The sequence below is a fragment of the Nerophis ophidion genome, linkage group LG24 (genome assembly GCF_033978795.1).
Source record: "Nerophis ophidion isolate RoL-2023_Sa linkage group LG24, RoL_Noph_v1.0, whole genome shotgun sequence".
Taxonomy (NCBI): domain Eukaryota; kingdom Metazoa; phylum Chordata; class Actinopteri; order Syngnathiformes; family Syngnathidae; genus Nerophis; species Nerophis ophidion.
In genome coordinates, this window is record NC_084634.1 from 40,669,321 (window position 1) to 40,685,429 (window position 16,109).

At 39.8% G+C, this 16,109-nt stretch overlaps 1 protein-coding gene and 1 long non-coding RNA gene across 3 annotated transcripts; one reads left to right on the forward strand and one right to left on the reverse strand.

Annotated features, from left to right (window-relative positions):
• Positions 1–6: 6 nt before the first annotated feature.
• lamtor3 (late endosomal/lysosomal adaptor, MAPK and MTOR activator 3) lies at positions 7–13,274 on the reverse strand. Of its 2 annotated transcripts, none has more exons than XM_061886796.1 (7): positions 13,121–13,274; positions 12,668–12,717; positions 9,528–9,562; positions 9,374–9,432; positions 3,719–3,852; positions 256–360; positions 7–188 (listed from the first exon to the last, which is right to left on the reverse strand). In XM_061886796.1, exons 2-7 carry the CDS (start codon positions 12,674–12,676, stop codon positions 183–185), a joined length of 348 nt encoding a protein of 115 aa, XP_061742780.1. In that variant the 5' UTR covers positions 12,677–12,717; positions 13,121–13,274; the 3' UTR covers positions 7–182. The 2 variants fall into 2 exon arrangements, with proteins under 2 accessions (XP_061742780.1, XP_061742779.1); XM_061886795.1 differs by having other exon boundaries at positions 256–319; positions 13,121–13,273.
• On the forward strand, positions 9,209–13,791 carry LOC133542555 (uncharacterized). Its single transcript, XR_009804183.1, has 4 exons — positions 9,209–9,765; positions 10,248–10,311; positions 10,378–10,442; positions 13,677–13,791. It is a non-coding gene; the product is annotated as an uncharacterized LOC133542555 (long non-coding RNA).
• The last annotated feature ends 2,318 nt before the right edge of the window (positions 13,792–16,109 follow it).

Below are 16,109 nucleotides of genomic sequence, written 5' to 3' on the forward strand. Positions count from 1 at the left end.
AGCAGATCACATTTTGTACTGAAATCAAACTTTTATTTCCACTTCTTGCGTTGACAGGTGAAAGCCGACATACATATGCACACAGGAAGTAGACGGGTGACATCACTTCAAAGTTTAAGTGACTTCCACGACTTGCCTCAGCTCTTCTATCAAAGGCGCTAACTCCTTCTCCAAGCTCATGATCAGGCCTGAGGGCGGAGCAGACCATGAGTTCCTTATTAGCCGACGGCAAATGGAAACTGTCTGGGTGTTTACCTGTGTTGGCATTGCTGCTGGCAATGAAACTGACCACCAGGGGTAACCGATTGAACTGCAGAATCTAGAAGAACCAGACAGATGGCAGCTAAATGCTTCGTTGATCTTGTATAAAAACAACAAAGTGTTGATGTTGAAATAACTGCAGTTTTCCTTGACATTTTAGAGCTGGCAGGTGTTACTTTTCCCGATAAACTACACCCGCACGGACCCATTAAGCTAAGGACTGGGTACTGACGGAGATAGATATCTACATATATCCATATTTAAGAGTTATTTCTTTTTATTCAGAGTCATATTTGAAAACAGCTAGTGGTTTTCCATTTGTTCTCTTTTTGGTTGTCCGCTAGTAAACTGTATGTGTTAACCTTGAAGCTTTTGGAATGTAAAAAGTAGCCATACTCCCTTCTTATCTCTTTCTGTCCCAGGCTTAGGAAAACAACAGATAAGTGTATTTGTTCCAGTAGGTGTGGGCGAGGGGAGATAGGGAAGAGGACAGCGAGTCCGTAGGGTTTTTCAGATCAACTGGGCGATGCGATTTGAAAGTGTTGTTTTTTAGGTTGGTCTCTCCAAAGCTTTGGAATAAATTGCAAAATACCTATTCTGTTCTGGGTTATCATTTAAAATCAGCTTATGTGTCATCAAAAGAACTTGGGATTGACCAGCAACTTAAATTCCCTCGGAGGAACATCTGGTCCGAACGCAACAGTACCACAGACTATTTGATCAAAGGAGTCCCTTTCCATTGATGCAACTCCATCTAAGTGCTGCATTTGACACGACTCAGTCATTTAGAACAAGGTGTGGGTTCAAGGAGCACACCCTTGTAATGATTCGGGTCGTATCTGACGTAACAGAACGTTTCAAATCCAAATTGATGATTGGGCTTCACTCTATGCTCCCTTGTCCTGTGGTGTCCCGCTGGGTATCCTAGGACCAACCCTGTTTTCAGTCTACACCCTGTACATTTAAAAAAATACATAATATCATATCTTTATGATGATGATATGCAAATCTATGTGCCTTTGAAAAAGAAAAGTTTTTAAAATCACTTTTAAATTGTCTTGAGGACTTACTAAACCTAAATATCAAACCCTCTGAACAGAATGCTCCCACCAGTGACCTGCACCCCTGATGCCTTATTTAAAACCCACAGTCACAAATCTTGGTTTTAAGTTCCACAATGATTTTAAATTGGAACAGCAGATTAACTCAGTTTTTTATCATCCAAGACTTTTTTTTATCTTTTAACGACTTTGAGCATAGGGCTGGGCGATATATCGACTATACTCGATATATCGCGGGTTTGTCTCTGTGCGATATAGAAAATGACTATATGGTGATATTGGAGTATAAGTTCTCACGCAGTTGTTTTTAGCTGCTTGCCCGGCAGACAGGTAGCGGCATAGTAACATTAGCTGTTGTGCTAGAGGTGTGGTGTGAGTGGTAATACGAGAGAGAGAAGGTAACAAATGAAGGAAGAATTAATTCCCTAGAAAAAAAGCACAGGGTCCAATTGTCTGGCGGTGGTTTGGCTTCAAGCGGAAAAATATTGAACAGACAACCGTAATATGTCAAATAAGCGGCAAAAGCGTTGCTACAAAAAGTAGTAGCACTGCTAATGTAGCATCATTTGAAAAGTCACCCGCTAGAGAATGAAGAGTGCATCAAACTGCATGTCAACATCTCTAGGCGGTGCCACATCAACAAAATGCCCAAGCAACCATTTCCACATCAACACCATATGAAAAAAATTGTCAACGACAGGAGGAAATAACGTCCGCTGGAACCTACCACATAGTGAAGGACATACACTACTTGATTTCCTACTATGCAGCTCATTTTTATTTGACACTTATTGAAATATCTTGTGTGACATCATGCACAAAAGTGCACTTTATTTGTTTTAAACTATTGTAGTGGCCTTCTGTACAAAAAGTGCACTTTAATTGAGTGTTGTTTTGATATGTCATCTTAGTGACATCATGCACAAAAGTGCACTAAGAGCTTGTTTTAAAATGTCTCTGACAATCTTGCACTTTCTGTTTTGAAATGACATGAATGTTTGTGCCACTGCTTAATAACACTTAATAACACTTTTAGTTGTGATTTCCCTCTCTGCATGAAAGTTTAAAAGTAGCATATAAGAATGCAGTATGAAGAAGAATGTTTGAATGTAGACACATAGAATCATCATACTGCTGTGATTATATGCATCGAGTGTTCATTCAAGGCTAGGGCAAAATACCCAGATATATATATGGTGTATCGTGATATGGCCTGAAAATATCCAGATATTAATAAAAGGCCATATTGCCCAGCCCTATTTGAGCGTGGAATCCATGCTTTTATTTCCTGAGGTTTGGACTACTGTAACTTCCTCTATGTTGGAATGAAGCGGGCCTCAATCGCTCCATTGCAGTTGGTCCAAAATGCTGCTGCTCATCTTTTAACTGACACTAAAAACATGAACACATTTTAGCTTCACTGCACCTACTTCATTTTACTATTTATTTGAAAATATTGTTTGATTTTGATAAAATACCGTTATATATCTATATCATGTACTGTGATATAACCGCAAAAATACCGGGCCAGCCCTATTGAAGAGTAAACAAGACGGTCTCCGGGGGAAGAGAAAGTGAATTGCAAGTGAAAATGTACGTGATATGCACGAAAGTATTGTTTCTTCAAGTGCCAAATCACCCGCCACCCAATAAGACTCTCAGTTCTCCAGAAAGACCTTGATTACTGTGGGGGTGTTGGCCCATAAAGTCGACGGAAAAATATGTGCCAGGCCAGATTTGACAGGGAAGTTGTTAGAATGATTATGTGTAAGTTATCACACAACTCTTATGCTCAAAGGCTGTTGTTATAGTTATAATCAATTGTGCTGAAGTTGTACTTTTCTATCTGTGTAAAGGGACAACTCGCAATATTGGACTGCTGGTCGTCTCGTATCAGTGTTTTTGTCCAGACCCGGCCTGCTGACTGCCAAGGACGAACATGGAGTACTGTGACGCAGACAAAGCAGAGGCAGGGCGATATCACGAGTGACAGCACATTTCCATTTCTGAATAATCATATATTGTGTTTAACTGGCGCTTCTGAGATTAACCCCCTTCCTTCAGAAGCAGCCATAGTGATGTAAACAGGGACCTCCTGAATAAATAGAGGAGCATGTGGGCTGTGCTTTAGAGCATGGGTTGGAACTGTAACCGAGTGTACAGCCCAATACGTCTCTCCTCATTGAGCTAAATTGAACTTTGTCTCCGCATGATTCCTTGCTTCTTGTCTGTTTAATAGATGTCATCAGTGTTTGAACCTGACAAAGGCCCACGTTTCAGGGGTTTTTTGCAGTGAGGGAGTTAAATGGAATGCTGCAAAGGCACAATCTAGGCAACTCAGCACATGTGGTGTAGTGCACAGCACAGAAACATGACATCAAGAGCTCCTCCCTGACCTGGTAACTGTTGTAGTAGCAGATAATACTCTTGTTCTTGGAGAGGCCCAACTTGCTGCCCTGGTCTGTGGCCAGGGCAAAGGTGGACAGGAAGCCAGGTTTCATAGCAGGACCAGGAGCATTATCACTGGCAACTGCAAGAAAAAGCATTTACTGCGTCAATATCACACCTGTTCACCTGGTGTATAGTTTGATGTGATGGTAGAAGGCGGCACAAAACACCTGCAGACACAAAGGTGCAACTAATTATAGTGCCATTGCTTATCAGTCCCTCCAGGATGATGTAATCATTCTGGCCAATGGCATTTGTAATAAACTCAGCGCAGCGGTCCAATCAATCTGATGTCTCCCAGCATCGCCCAACATCTTCACTTCCTTGTTTACATTGACGGAAATTCATGTATTCACTAAACATAAATAACATTGTCACAGTCACCTGTCTTCTCGCCAAAAGTACAGCTTGGACGTGGTGGAAAAGAAACATTGGGGGAAGTATGACGAATGGGAGCAATTTAAACCACTTCCACAAATGATTGCAGATTTTCCCAGACTATTAGCCACTACATGTTCCCTACGCTTTGAACCCTGCGCCTTGTAAAACAGCGCGGCTAATTTAGGGATTTTTTTTCGCTAAAAGCCATTATGTTTTGTATTCAACAAATCATTTTAAAATTAAAGTACCAATGATTGTCACACACACTCTTGGTGTGGCGAAATTATTCTCTGCATTTGACCCATCACCCTTGATCACCCCCTGGGAGGTGAGGGGAGCAGTGGGCAGCAGTGGTGCCACGCCCGGGAATCATTTTTGGTGATTTTAACCCTTGATGCTGAGTGCCAAGCAGGGAAGTAATGAGTCCCATTTTTATAGTCTTTGGTATGACTCGGCCGGCGTTTGAACTCACAACCTACCCATCTCAGGGCGGACACTCTAACCACTAGGCCACTGAGTAGGTTTCATTTCATATTTTCAAGAAGTACACGTGTTTCTGCCCGAGTGGATTCTTCATTCATCACTCAAAGCAACGTTTTGTAAGTTGTAAAATATAACTAAAACGATTCATACTTACTAAAGCGTCCCAGGTGTGATGTCTGTAGGAGTGTTTTCCTGCATATTTGTACAAGCTATCATAATCAAGCTGGCGTTGTTAGCATTAGCGGATATATGCTAAAACATTAAGTGTCTGTGTAAGTATTAGAGATTGATTGATTGAAACTTTTATTAGTAGATTGCACAGTACAGCACATATTCTGTATATTTGACCATAAAAGAGTTTTTCAACTCTTAAGTCGGGGTCCACGTTAATCAATTGATGGATCTGAGCCGAGGATGTTGTGGCTTGCGCAGCCCTTTGAGACACTTGTGATTAAGGGCTGTATGAATAAGATGTGATTAATTGATGATGATAACTTACAATGGCATTCTTTTTGCATCGTTTCATTTGTGTAATTTCACCAAAACGTCAGCGTGGAGTTATTGAGTCTGTTTAGACGATTGAAAAGCCAGCTATTGCATCTTGTGGGTCCATGACCATGACTTCTGTTTTGTTTGATCGGCCGTTTTACTGCCGTGTTCCAGACACCGTTTGGAATCAATTAAGGTATGCAAATAAACATTACCAGAATCTTTCGTACCAGGTTACGGTCCTGTGCGGCTAATATACGTAAAAATATTTATTTTTTCTAAAAATGTAATCGATAATTAATATAGTCCAGAAAATACTGTGCAAGTAAGGGTCTGAGGAGTAACTCCACCCGTGTTTCACTTTGTCTTTTTGTGATAGCACCACTGAAGGTTACCAGTGATGGCAGATGATGTAATAAGGGGGCATGCACGACGTATGTATTAATGTCGGGGTGTGTCTTTTGTAAACTTAACACCAACATATGTGGAATAAATTGAATTAATCAGAATACGTTGTCCTTTACAATTATAAATACCTTCTTACAAAAATCTGCTCGCATGTCAGCAGACTGGGGTAGATCTTGCTGATAGCCTATGTATTGAATCCATAGAGGATCGTTTTGAATCAGAAAAATATTGTTTTGGAATTGAAAAAAATGTATTCATAATTGAATCGTGACCCCAAGATTGATATTGAATCGAATCGTGGGACACCCAAAGATTTGAAAACCTAAGAAACAGTTGGAAAGGTTAGATCAGTGGTTCTCAACCTTTTTTCAGTGATGTACCCCCTGTGAAAATTTTTTTAATTCAAGTACCCCCTAATCCAGGGGTGTCCAAACTTTTTCCACAGAGGGCCGCACACGGAAAAATTGAAGCATGCGGGGGCCATTTTGACATATTTCCTTTTCAAACCATAACAAAATATAGGGATTTTTTTTTAATCCTTAAGGCTCCTGGGGAGCATAGAGGGTCTCAGTCACTAAAATGTTAAAAATAAGTCAAATTATTATTATTATTTATTTAATGCTTACAGTAAATCTCTATAACAACTTGAGGTTGATATCAAGTAAAACAAATAAGGTTTTATGCCTTTTCTGTCAAAGACAACTTTGTTTTTTAGAGTAAAACTGAAATATGCAGTATTTAGATAGTTAGATAGTACTTTATTGATTCCTTCAGGAGAGTTCCTTTATTTAGCAATTAAAGCCCTCAAAGATCAATAGTGCAGGACGCAATTGATTTTATTTATTTAATATTTTTGAGTAATCAGAGTGAAAAGTTAAATAAAATCCTACTAAATATATTTGAGATCCGAAAGGTTCCCCTCTCATAAAGTGATGCATTTTTATTTTTTATTTTATTTTTACTTTTAACACTTAAATTTCAAGATCAACTTCCGATATATCTGTCGATTTTAAGTTTGAACTATTATTTTGTTTGTTTATGCTCTTTTGTCAAAACTTTGATGTTTTTAAATGGCAACCACACAACATATGCAATATTTTTTCCACATCAAACATTTTAAAGTGATAATTTTTAAGTAATAATTCATTATAACATAGATTTTTTTGTCTTTTTTTTTTAGCAATGTGAAAAAAGAAAAGAAAATTAAGACGAAAGGGGAAAAAAAACGGCCTGCATGGCAGTTTTGTATCAACATTGCCACTTTTTCTCATTAGATTTCATCTAATTCCACTTTTTTAAAATGTTTATTTTTTATTTTTGCAATACTATCAATTTTGCATTTTTTGCAGAATGTGTGGCGGGCCGGTAGCCGATTAGCTGCGGGCTGCAAATGGCCCCCGGGCCGCACTTTGGACACCCCTGCCCTAATAAGAGCAACGCATTTTTGGTTGAAAAAAAGAGATAAAGAAGTAAAATACAGCACTATGTCATCAGTTTCTGATGTATTAAATTGTATAACAGTGCAAAATATTGCTAATTTGTAGTGGTCTTTCTTCAACTATTTGGGAAAAAATATATAAAAATAAGTAAAAACTTGTTGAAAAATAAACAAGTGCTTCAATTATAAATAAAGATTTCTACACGTAGAAGTAATCATCAACTTAAAGTCCTACTGAAAGCCACTACTAGCCACCACGCAGTCTGATAGTTTATATATCAATGATGAAATATTAACATTGCAGCACATGCCAATACGGCCTTTTTAGTTTACTAAATTGCAATTTTAAATTTTGTGCGGAGTATCCTGCTGAAAACGTCGCGGTATGATGACACGTATGATGACACGTGCGCGTGACGTCTCGGATTGTAGCAGACATTTTTTTCCAGCCCGATCCAAGCTATAAGTAGTCTGCTTCAATCGCATAATTCCACAGTGTTCTGGACATCTGTGTTGCTGAATCTTTTGCAATTTGTTCAATTAATAATGGAGAAGTCAAAGAAGAAAGATGTAGGTGTATTGCGGCTGCCTTTAGCCACACAAACACAGCCGGTGTTTCTTTGTTTACATTCCCGAAGGTGAAGCTTTACTATGGAACAGAGCAGTCAAGCGAACATGGTTACCGACCACATGTCAACCGGCAGGTTTCGGTGAGAAAATTGTGGTAATAAGTCGGCTCTTAGCGTAGACATGAGCGGAGCTTGCGTCCTTCTGCAACTGCGTGGCTTCCCTCAGAGACACTGGCGGTCACCACACTCCGACTTTCAGGTATGACTATATAATCTCACTAAAACCCTAGTAACACAATAGGCAGATAAGAGATTTTCTAGATTTATCCTAGTGAATGTGTCGAATAACATCTGAATCGCTCCCACTGCCTCCGCCTTTTTTTTCCCAGTCCTTCACTCTCACTATCCTCATTTACGAATCTTTCATCCTTGCTCGAATTAATGAGGAAATTGTCGCGTTCTCGGTCCGAATCGCTCTAGCTGCTGGTGGCCATGATTGTAAACAATGTTCAGCTGTGAGGAGCCCTATAACCAGTGACGTCACGCGCACATCGTCTGCTACTTCCGGTATAGGCAAGGCTTTTTTATTAGCGACCAAAAGTTGCGAACTTTAGCGTCGATGTTCTCTACTAAATCCTTTCAGCAAAAATATGGCAATATCGCGAAATGATCAAGAATGACACATAGAATGGACCTGCTGTCCCTGTTTAAATAAGAACATCTCATTTTAGTAGGCCTTTAAAGTGCCCTTTTTGGGGATTGTAATAGAGATCCATCTGGATTCATCAACTTCATTCTAAACATTTCTTCACAAAATAAGAAATCTTCATCATCAATATTTATGGAACATGTCCTTAAAAAAATCTAGCTGTTAACACTGAATATTGCATTGTTGCATTTCTTTTCACAGTTTATGAACTTACATTCATATTTAGTTGAAGTATTATTCAATAAATATATTTATAAAGGATTTTTAAATTGTTGCTATTTTTAGAATATTTTTGAAAAATTTCACGTATCCCTTGACATACCTTCAAGTACCCCCAGGGGTACGCATACCCCCATTTGAGAACCACTGGGCTAGATGGATGATGTGAAATCACGATGAGTGGATAGAATGTGCCGGAAATGGTCACAATTGCAAGGTTGTGCATCATTTGTTGGGATCGGTTGAATTTGTGTTAATTCCTGGACCATCGGATTTTACAAGCGGAGATGTTACAAAGAGGATATAAAATAAGCATCGAAGCAAATGGACACAAATTTTTGTTTTTTTATTCATAACTGCACTAAAAATAAGACATGTGAACGCAGCCTAAAAAAAACGGAAGTGTGCTCTAGCGTATCAAAACGGTCATGTGAGAATTTTGTTCCCCGTGCCTCAGTTGCTTGGTTACCTGCACTGGTCGGCAACTCCAGTTACGTGTCTCGCGGAGGAACTTGCAATAATCTTGTTAACACACAGACATTACCCAACATTTACAACTACTGTGAAGGGATATGAATAACTCCTGAGCAGTGGAAATGGAGACGGACAATGCTGGTAATCAAGGTTTGTGAGAGGGAAGCTGGACGGAGCTACACAGTTGGGTTGAGTTCAAATTGGGTTGAGTTGTTTCCTGCCCTGATGTGGTTGTGGCTTATGCAGCCCTTTGAGACACTGGTGATTAAGGGCTACATAAGTTAACATTGATTGATTGATTGTTAACTGTTTCTAGGACACACACTCCTTGAGTTTCAGGTATCAGTGCGTGCTTAGATCAGCCAAATCCTGGCAGGAAAACATCATTTGTCACCTCAAATAAGTTATCGGGTTCCAGATTTGGTTTTAGTACCTTTGATGACCGGGACTCCATCTCTGTCTGTGACCACGATGGCGTGAATGCCTTCAACACTGCGCAAGAGCAGAAAGTCCATTATTCATACAGGAACTTCTGTAATCTTGGACAAAGCAAAACAGATGGCACTTGACAAGTTCTTCATACGCACCTTTGTAATTGTTTGAACAGGTACTTCTTTAGGTCCTGGAAAAAGAAAAAGATGAATGTTTACAAAAGTGTCAAAAACCAGAATCTGTCTTAAAAATAAAGTACTATTATAATGTAAATATTGTGACGATTTTAGAGACATCTAAAAACTTTGGATTTTGAATCAATGGTCATTTTTCGGTTAGTGTATTTTTGGGACCCCAGGGCGCACTGTTTCATCTGACATCACATGGACGAAGGTAAGACCTTCTGGAGGAAAGTTCTGTGGTCTGATGAAACAAAAATGGAGCTGTTTAGCCACAATACCAAGCAATATGTTTGGAGGAGAAAAGGTTAGGCCTTTAAAGGCCTACTGAAAGCCACTACTAGCCACCACGCAGTCTGATAGTTTATATATCAATGATGAAATATTAACATTGCAGCACATGCCAATACGGCCTTTTTAGTTTACTAAATTGCCATTTTAAATTTCCCAGGAGTTTTTTCTTGAAAACGTTGTGTAATGATGACGTGTACGCAGGACGTCACGGGCACACACACACAGCTAAAAGTCGTCTGATTTAACGGCATAATTACACAGTATTTTGGATATCTGTGTTGCTGAATGTTTTGCAATTTGTTCATTTAATAATGGAGAAGTCAAAGTAGAAAGACGGAGTTGGGAAGCTTTAGCCTTTAGCCACACAAACACACGGTGATTCCTTGTTTAAAATTCACGTAGGTGAAACTTTACTATGGATCACATCGAACATGGATCCCGACCGAATGTCAACCAGCAGGTTTCGGTGAGGAAATTGTGGTAAAAAGTTGCTTCTTACGGGAGATCAGCTGAGCTTGTGCCTCCCATAAAGCTGCCGTCAACTCCCCTGAGACACTGGCGTCAAGACACCCGTGGAGACACACCTCCGACTATCAGGTACTGTTAAACTCACCAAAACACTAGCAACACAATAGAAAGATAAAGGATTTCCCAGAATTAGCCTAGTAAATGTGTCTAAAAACATCTGAATCCGTCCCAAAGCAATCGATTTTATTTTATTTTTATTTTTTTTTTTAGTCCGTCGCTATCAATATCCTCAAACACGAATCTTTCATCCCTGTCAAATTAATGAAGAAATTGTCGTTTTATTGGTCTGAATAGCTGTTTTTTTAGAGGCTCCCAATAAAAACAATAAGAATATGTGAGGAGCCATCAACATGTGACGTCATCGTCTGCGACTTCCGGTACAGGCAAGGCTTTTCTGTTAGCAAGCAAAAGTTGCAAACTTTATCGTGGATGTTCTCTACTAAATCCTTTCAGCAAAAATATGGCAATATCGCGAAATGATCAAGTATGACACATAGAATGGACCTGCTATCCCTGTTTAAATAAGAACATTTCATTTCACTAGGCCTTTAATCCCAGGAACACCAGGCCTACCGTCAAGCATGGTGGTGGTAGTATTATGCTCTGGGCCAGTTTTGTTGCCAAAAGAAACTGCTGTTTTAAATGGGACAATGAAAAAGGAGGATTAGCTCCAAATTCTTCAGAACAAGCTAAAGTTGGGTCTTGGGCGCAGTTGGGTGTTCCAACAGGACAATGACCCCAAACACACCTCAAAAGTGGTAAAGTAATGGCATTCCCAAAGTCCTGACCTAAAGGTGTGGACAATACTGAAGAAACAAGTCCATGTCACACATTTAGCTGAACTGCAGCTATTTAGTGGTGAAAAATGTACGCAGAAGCTTGTGGATGGCTACCAAAAGCGCCTTATCGCAGGAAAACTTGCCAAGGGACATGTAAGCAAATATTAACATTGCTGTATGTATACTTTTGATCGCTCACATTTTCAGTAGAGCCATTATAAATTAATAAAAGAAGCAAACTTCATGAATGTTTTTTGTGAGCAACAATTATGTGCTCCAATCACTACATCACAAAAAAATAAGAGTTGTAAACTCAAGACAGCCATGACATGATGTTCTTTACAAGTGTATGTACACTTTTGACCACGACCATATATATGTCTATATATATGGAGAGAAAAGCTCGATGTACGGTATGGATAATAATGTGATGCATCTTTAGACACAAAAAAAAGTGTATATATATATATATATATATATATATTAAGGGTGTGGGAAAAATCGATTCAAATACGTTGTGCGATTCAGAATCGATTCTCATTTTTTTTTAAAAATCGATTTTTTAAATTTTTTTTTAGCAATCCAACAAAACAATACACAGCAATACCATAACAATGCAATCCAATTCCAAAAGCAAAGCTGACCCAGCAACACTCAGAACTGCAATAAACAGAGCAATTGAGAGGAGACACAAACACCACACAGAACAAAACAAAAGTAGTGAAACAAAAATGAATATTATCAACAACATTATCAATATTAGTTATAATTTCAGCATAGCAGTGATTAAAAATCCCTCATTGACATTATCATTAGACATTTATAAAAATAATAAAAAAGAACAATAGTGTCCCAGTGGCTTACACTTGCATGGCATCTCATAAGCTGGACAACACACTGTGTCCAATGTTTTCACAAAGATAAAATAAGTCATAATTTTGGTTCCTTTAATAGTTAAAACAAATTTACATTATTGCAATCAGTTGATAAAACATTGTCCTTTACAATTATAAAAGCCTTTTTTTTTTTTTTTTGAATCTACTACTCTGCTAGCATGTCAGCAGACTGGGGTAGATCCTGCTGAAATCTATGTATTGAATGACCACAGAATCTTTTTGAATCGGAAAAATATCGTTTGTGAATCGAGAATCGCGTTGAATCGAAAAAAATCAATATATAATCGAATCGCGACCCCAAGAATCGATATTGAATCGAATCGTGGGACACCCACAGACTTGCAGCCCTAATATATATATATATATATATATATATATATATATATGTCTTGATTGGATTATCCAGAGAATAGTGCTCGATACCGTGGTAGAGCGTAATAAATGTATGTGTGGGAAAAATCACAAGACTACTACATCTCTACAGAACTGTTTCATGAGGGGTTCACTCAATCATGATGATTGAGGGAATATATATATATATATATATATATATATATATATATATATATATATATATATATATATATATATATATATATATATATGGATAAAACCTCACATCAATCATGGTGGAAAGTGTCCTCTTCTGTCACGTGAAGCTTCTGCTGCCTGTGGAAAGAAAAGGAGAAGTGACACAAATATAAAGAAAACATTACTTATGGAGAATATTGTGAATAAATGGAGAACAGGAAGTGAAGAAAAGTTGTAGCAACTGTTATGTGAAAGAAAAGGTGTAGGATTAAATAAACTCTGCTTCTTCTTACTCCTCTTCGGACACGATGTAAAGTGAAATGATATGACATGATGTGATGTATTATGTGTTGATGTAACAAATAAACTAAAGAAAGAAAGAAAGAAAGAAGAAAAGAAAGAATTACACTAGTAAGGAACTCCACCGAAGCTGACTAGCTAAGTAGCTAACTCGCAAGCTTCATTTTCCACACAAGTATGTGAAATAGGTTCGGAAGAGAAAGCCACACGTTTGGACAAAAGACGACACGACCTCACGTACCTGTTTTGTCGTCGGTGAGTCACTTTAAGTCTACTTTGTTCGTGCGGAACTAATACTAATAATAATAATAATACAAATGTCAGCAGCTCCCGTGTCACGTGACCTGCACCGGATGACACTATCGAGACACGCATGCGCGAAGATTACGTCACTTCCGAGAATTGTAATTTATCATTTTTTGAATGTTTTGTATATATATAAACAATAGCTTATTTAGGATTAAAAGGACAAAATAATATAAACATACACAAGGAGCGGATAAAAAAAAAAGTTTTTTGCGCCACATTTTCACTTTTCTGTCGTAGCAATGATTGACGCACGGGGGCGTTACCAAACATTTGTTTGATACACTTTGAATTTGTTTTTTTGAATGTTTTTTTTTAAACAAAATTTCTTTAACTTAAATATATTTATGCAGCCTAACAAACATAATACTTTCAAATGATCAGTTATGAAAATTGATGTAAATAAAGCACATCGTTCAGGTTTCTGTACGGTTTCAAAATCCATCTATCCATCCATCCATTAATCCATTTCTACCGCTTTTCCCTTTTAGCGGTCACAGGGGATGCTGGAGCCTATCTCAGCTGCATTCGGGCGGAAGGCGGTGTACACCCTGGACAGGTCACCACCTCATCACACGGCGGTTTCAAAATAAAGTATCTATTTTATTTGATCGTGTCTTTTTTTTTTTGCAATCTTAAAATATCCTCCACTACTTTTGTTTTATTGAGTTTCGTCTTCCAATTAACTGCCATTTAATCAGAATGTGAAATACTTTATTTAATCAACATTTTCAGCACAATCCCATTCGAGAGCAGACAAACATGACAGAAAGACAGAACAGGATCAAACATTACAGGGAGACAGAACAGGATCAAACATGACAGGGAGACAGAACAGGATCAAACATTACAGGGAGACAGAACTGGATCAAACATTACAGGGAGAAAGAACAGAATCAAACATTACAGGGAGACAGAACAGGATCAAACATGACAGGGATACAGAACAGGATCAAACATTACAGGGAGACGGAACCGGATCAAACATTACAGGGAGGCAGAACAGGATCAAACAAGACAGGGAGACAGAACAGGATCAAACATTACAGGGAGACAGAACAGGATCAAACATGACAGGGATACAGAACAGGATCAAACATTACAGGGAGACGGAACCGGATCAAACATTACAGGGAGGCAGAACAGGATCAAACAAGACAGGGAGACAGAACAGGATCAAACATTACAGGGAGACAGAACAGGATCAAACATTACAGGGAGACAGAAAAGGATCAAACATTACAGGGAGACAGAACAGGATCAAACATTACAGGGAGAAAGAACAGAATCAAACATTACAGGGATACAGAACAGGATCAAAGATGACAGGGAAACAGAACAGGATCAAACATGATAGGGATACAGAACAGGATCAAACGTTACAGGGAGACAGAACAGGATCGCTGATGGGTTTGACAACTCCCAAGGCCCATTTTCTTCCGCTTATCCGAGGTCGGGTCGCAGGGGCAGCAGCCTAAGCAGAGAAGCCTGGACTTCCCTCTCCCCAGCCACTTGGTCCAGCTCTTCCCGGGGGATCCCGAGGCGTTCCCAGGCCAGCCTGGAGACATAGTCTTCCCAACGTGTCCTAGGTCTTCCCCGTGGCCTCCTACCGGTTGGACGTGCCCTAAAAACCTCCCTAGGGAGGCGTTCGGGTGGCATCCTGACCAGATGCCCGAACCACCTCATCTGGCTCCTCTCCACGTGGAGAAGCGGCTTTACTTTGAGTTCCTCCCGGATGGCAGAGCTTCTCACCCTATCTCTAAGGGAGAGACCCAAACTCATTTGGGCCGCTTGTACCCGTGATCTTGTCCTTTCGGTCATGACCCAAAGCTCATGACCATAGGTCAGGATGGGAACGTAGATGGATCGGTAAATTGAGAGCTTTGCCTTCTGGCTCAGCTCCTTCTTCACCACAACGGATCGATACAGCGTCCGCATTACTGAAGACGCCGCACCGATCCGCCTGTCCATCTCACCATCCACTCTTCCCTCACTTGTGAGCAAGACTCCTGGGTCCTTGAACTCCTCCACTTGGGGCAAGATCTCCTCCCCAACTTGGAGATGGCACTCCACCCTTTCCCGGGCGAAAACCATGGACTCGGACTTAGAGGTGCTGATTCTCATCCCAGCCGCTTCACACTCGGCTGCGAACCGATCCAGTGAGAGCTGAAGATCCTGGCCAGATGAAGCCATCAGGACCACATCATCATGCTACAAAATGAAGATCATAGACTATGAATACATGAATTCCTGAAACAAATGCTACAATTTTAGTTGTAAATGGCGGTCAGTGATTGCAAAATGCTTAGGCCAGAATTGAAGTCCTTGCTGGTCCCAGACCACCTGCCACCGCTTACTGTATACAGTAGTGTCAGGTTTAAGCACTGAACTATCTATTAAACAGAACAGGAAGCAAGGAATCAGGCAGAGACAGAGTTCAATTTTTCTCATGAGGAGAACGCATGGATCTGCGCACTCAGCTATAGTCTCACGCTATACGCTCTAAACTCCTCCACTTGGGAAAAGATCTCCCTAAGTGACTTATCGTATTTTGTAAATACTTTCACCTTCTGTACGATGTACCAAGAATATTTCCAAAAATCCCTGTGAGTCTCTTGCCTGCGTCGTGCGGGTTCCACGGATCATCAAGGAAGGAAATCTTGCTTTTGAACAGGTTTGACTCGCTTTATTTTTCAATAACAGCTTTGTTTTCAGATCGGGTCGCTTTTCAGCTCCTCCTCTCCACTGCTCGCTCAAGGTCCGCTTTTCAGCCGCCGCCGTCTGCTCTCTGCTTTCGCTCCTCGGTTGCTACTGCGGGCTCTCCTCCTCCTTCTGCCCCACCCTCTACCGCTGCTGCCCTTTTATACAGCCGGAGGAGATTAATTAATTGCGTGTAGGTGCACCTGAACTTGATTGTGGCGTCG

Coding starts and splice junctions, on each gene's coding strand:
- lamtor3 (XM_061886795.1), bottom strand. Junction 9,433..9,527: donor CTGTTCAAACAATTACAAAG/GTGCGTATGAAG, acceptor GCTCTTGCGCAG/TGTTGAAGGCATTCACGCCA. Junction 189..255: donor CAGCAGCAATGCCAACACAG/GTAAACACCCAG, acceptor CTCCGCCCTCAG/GCCTGATCATGAGCTTGGAG.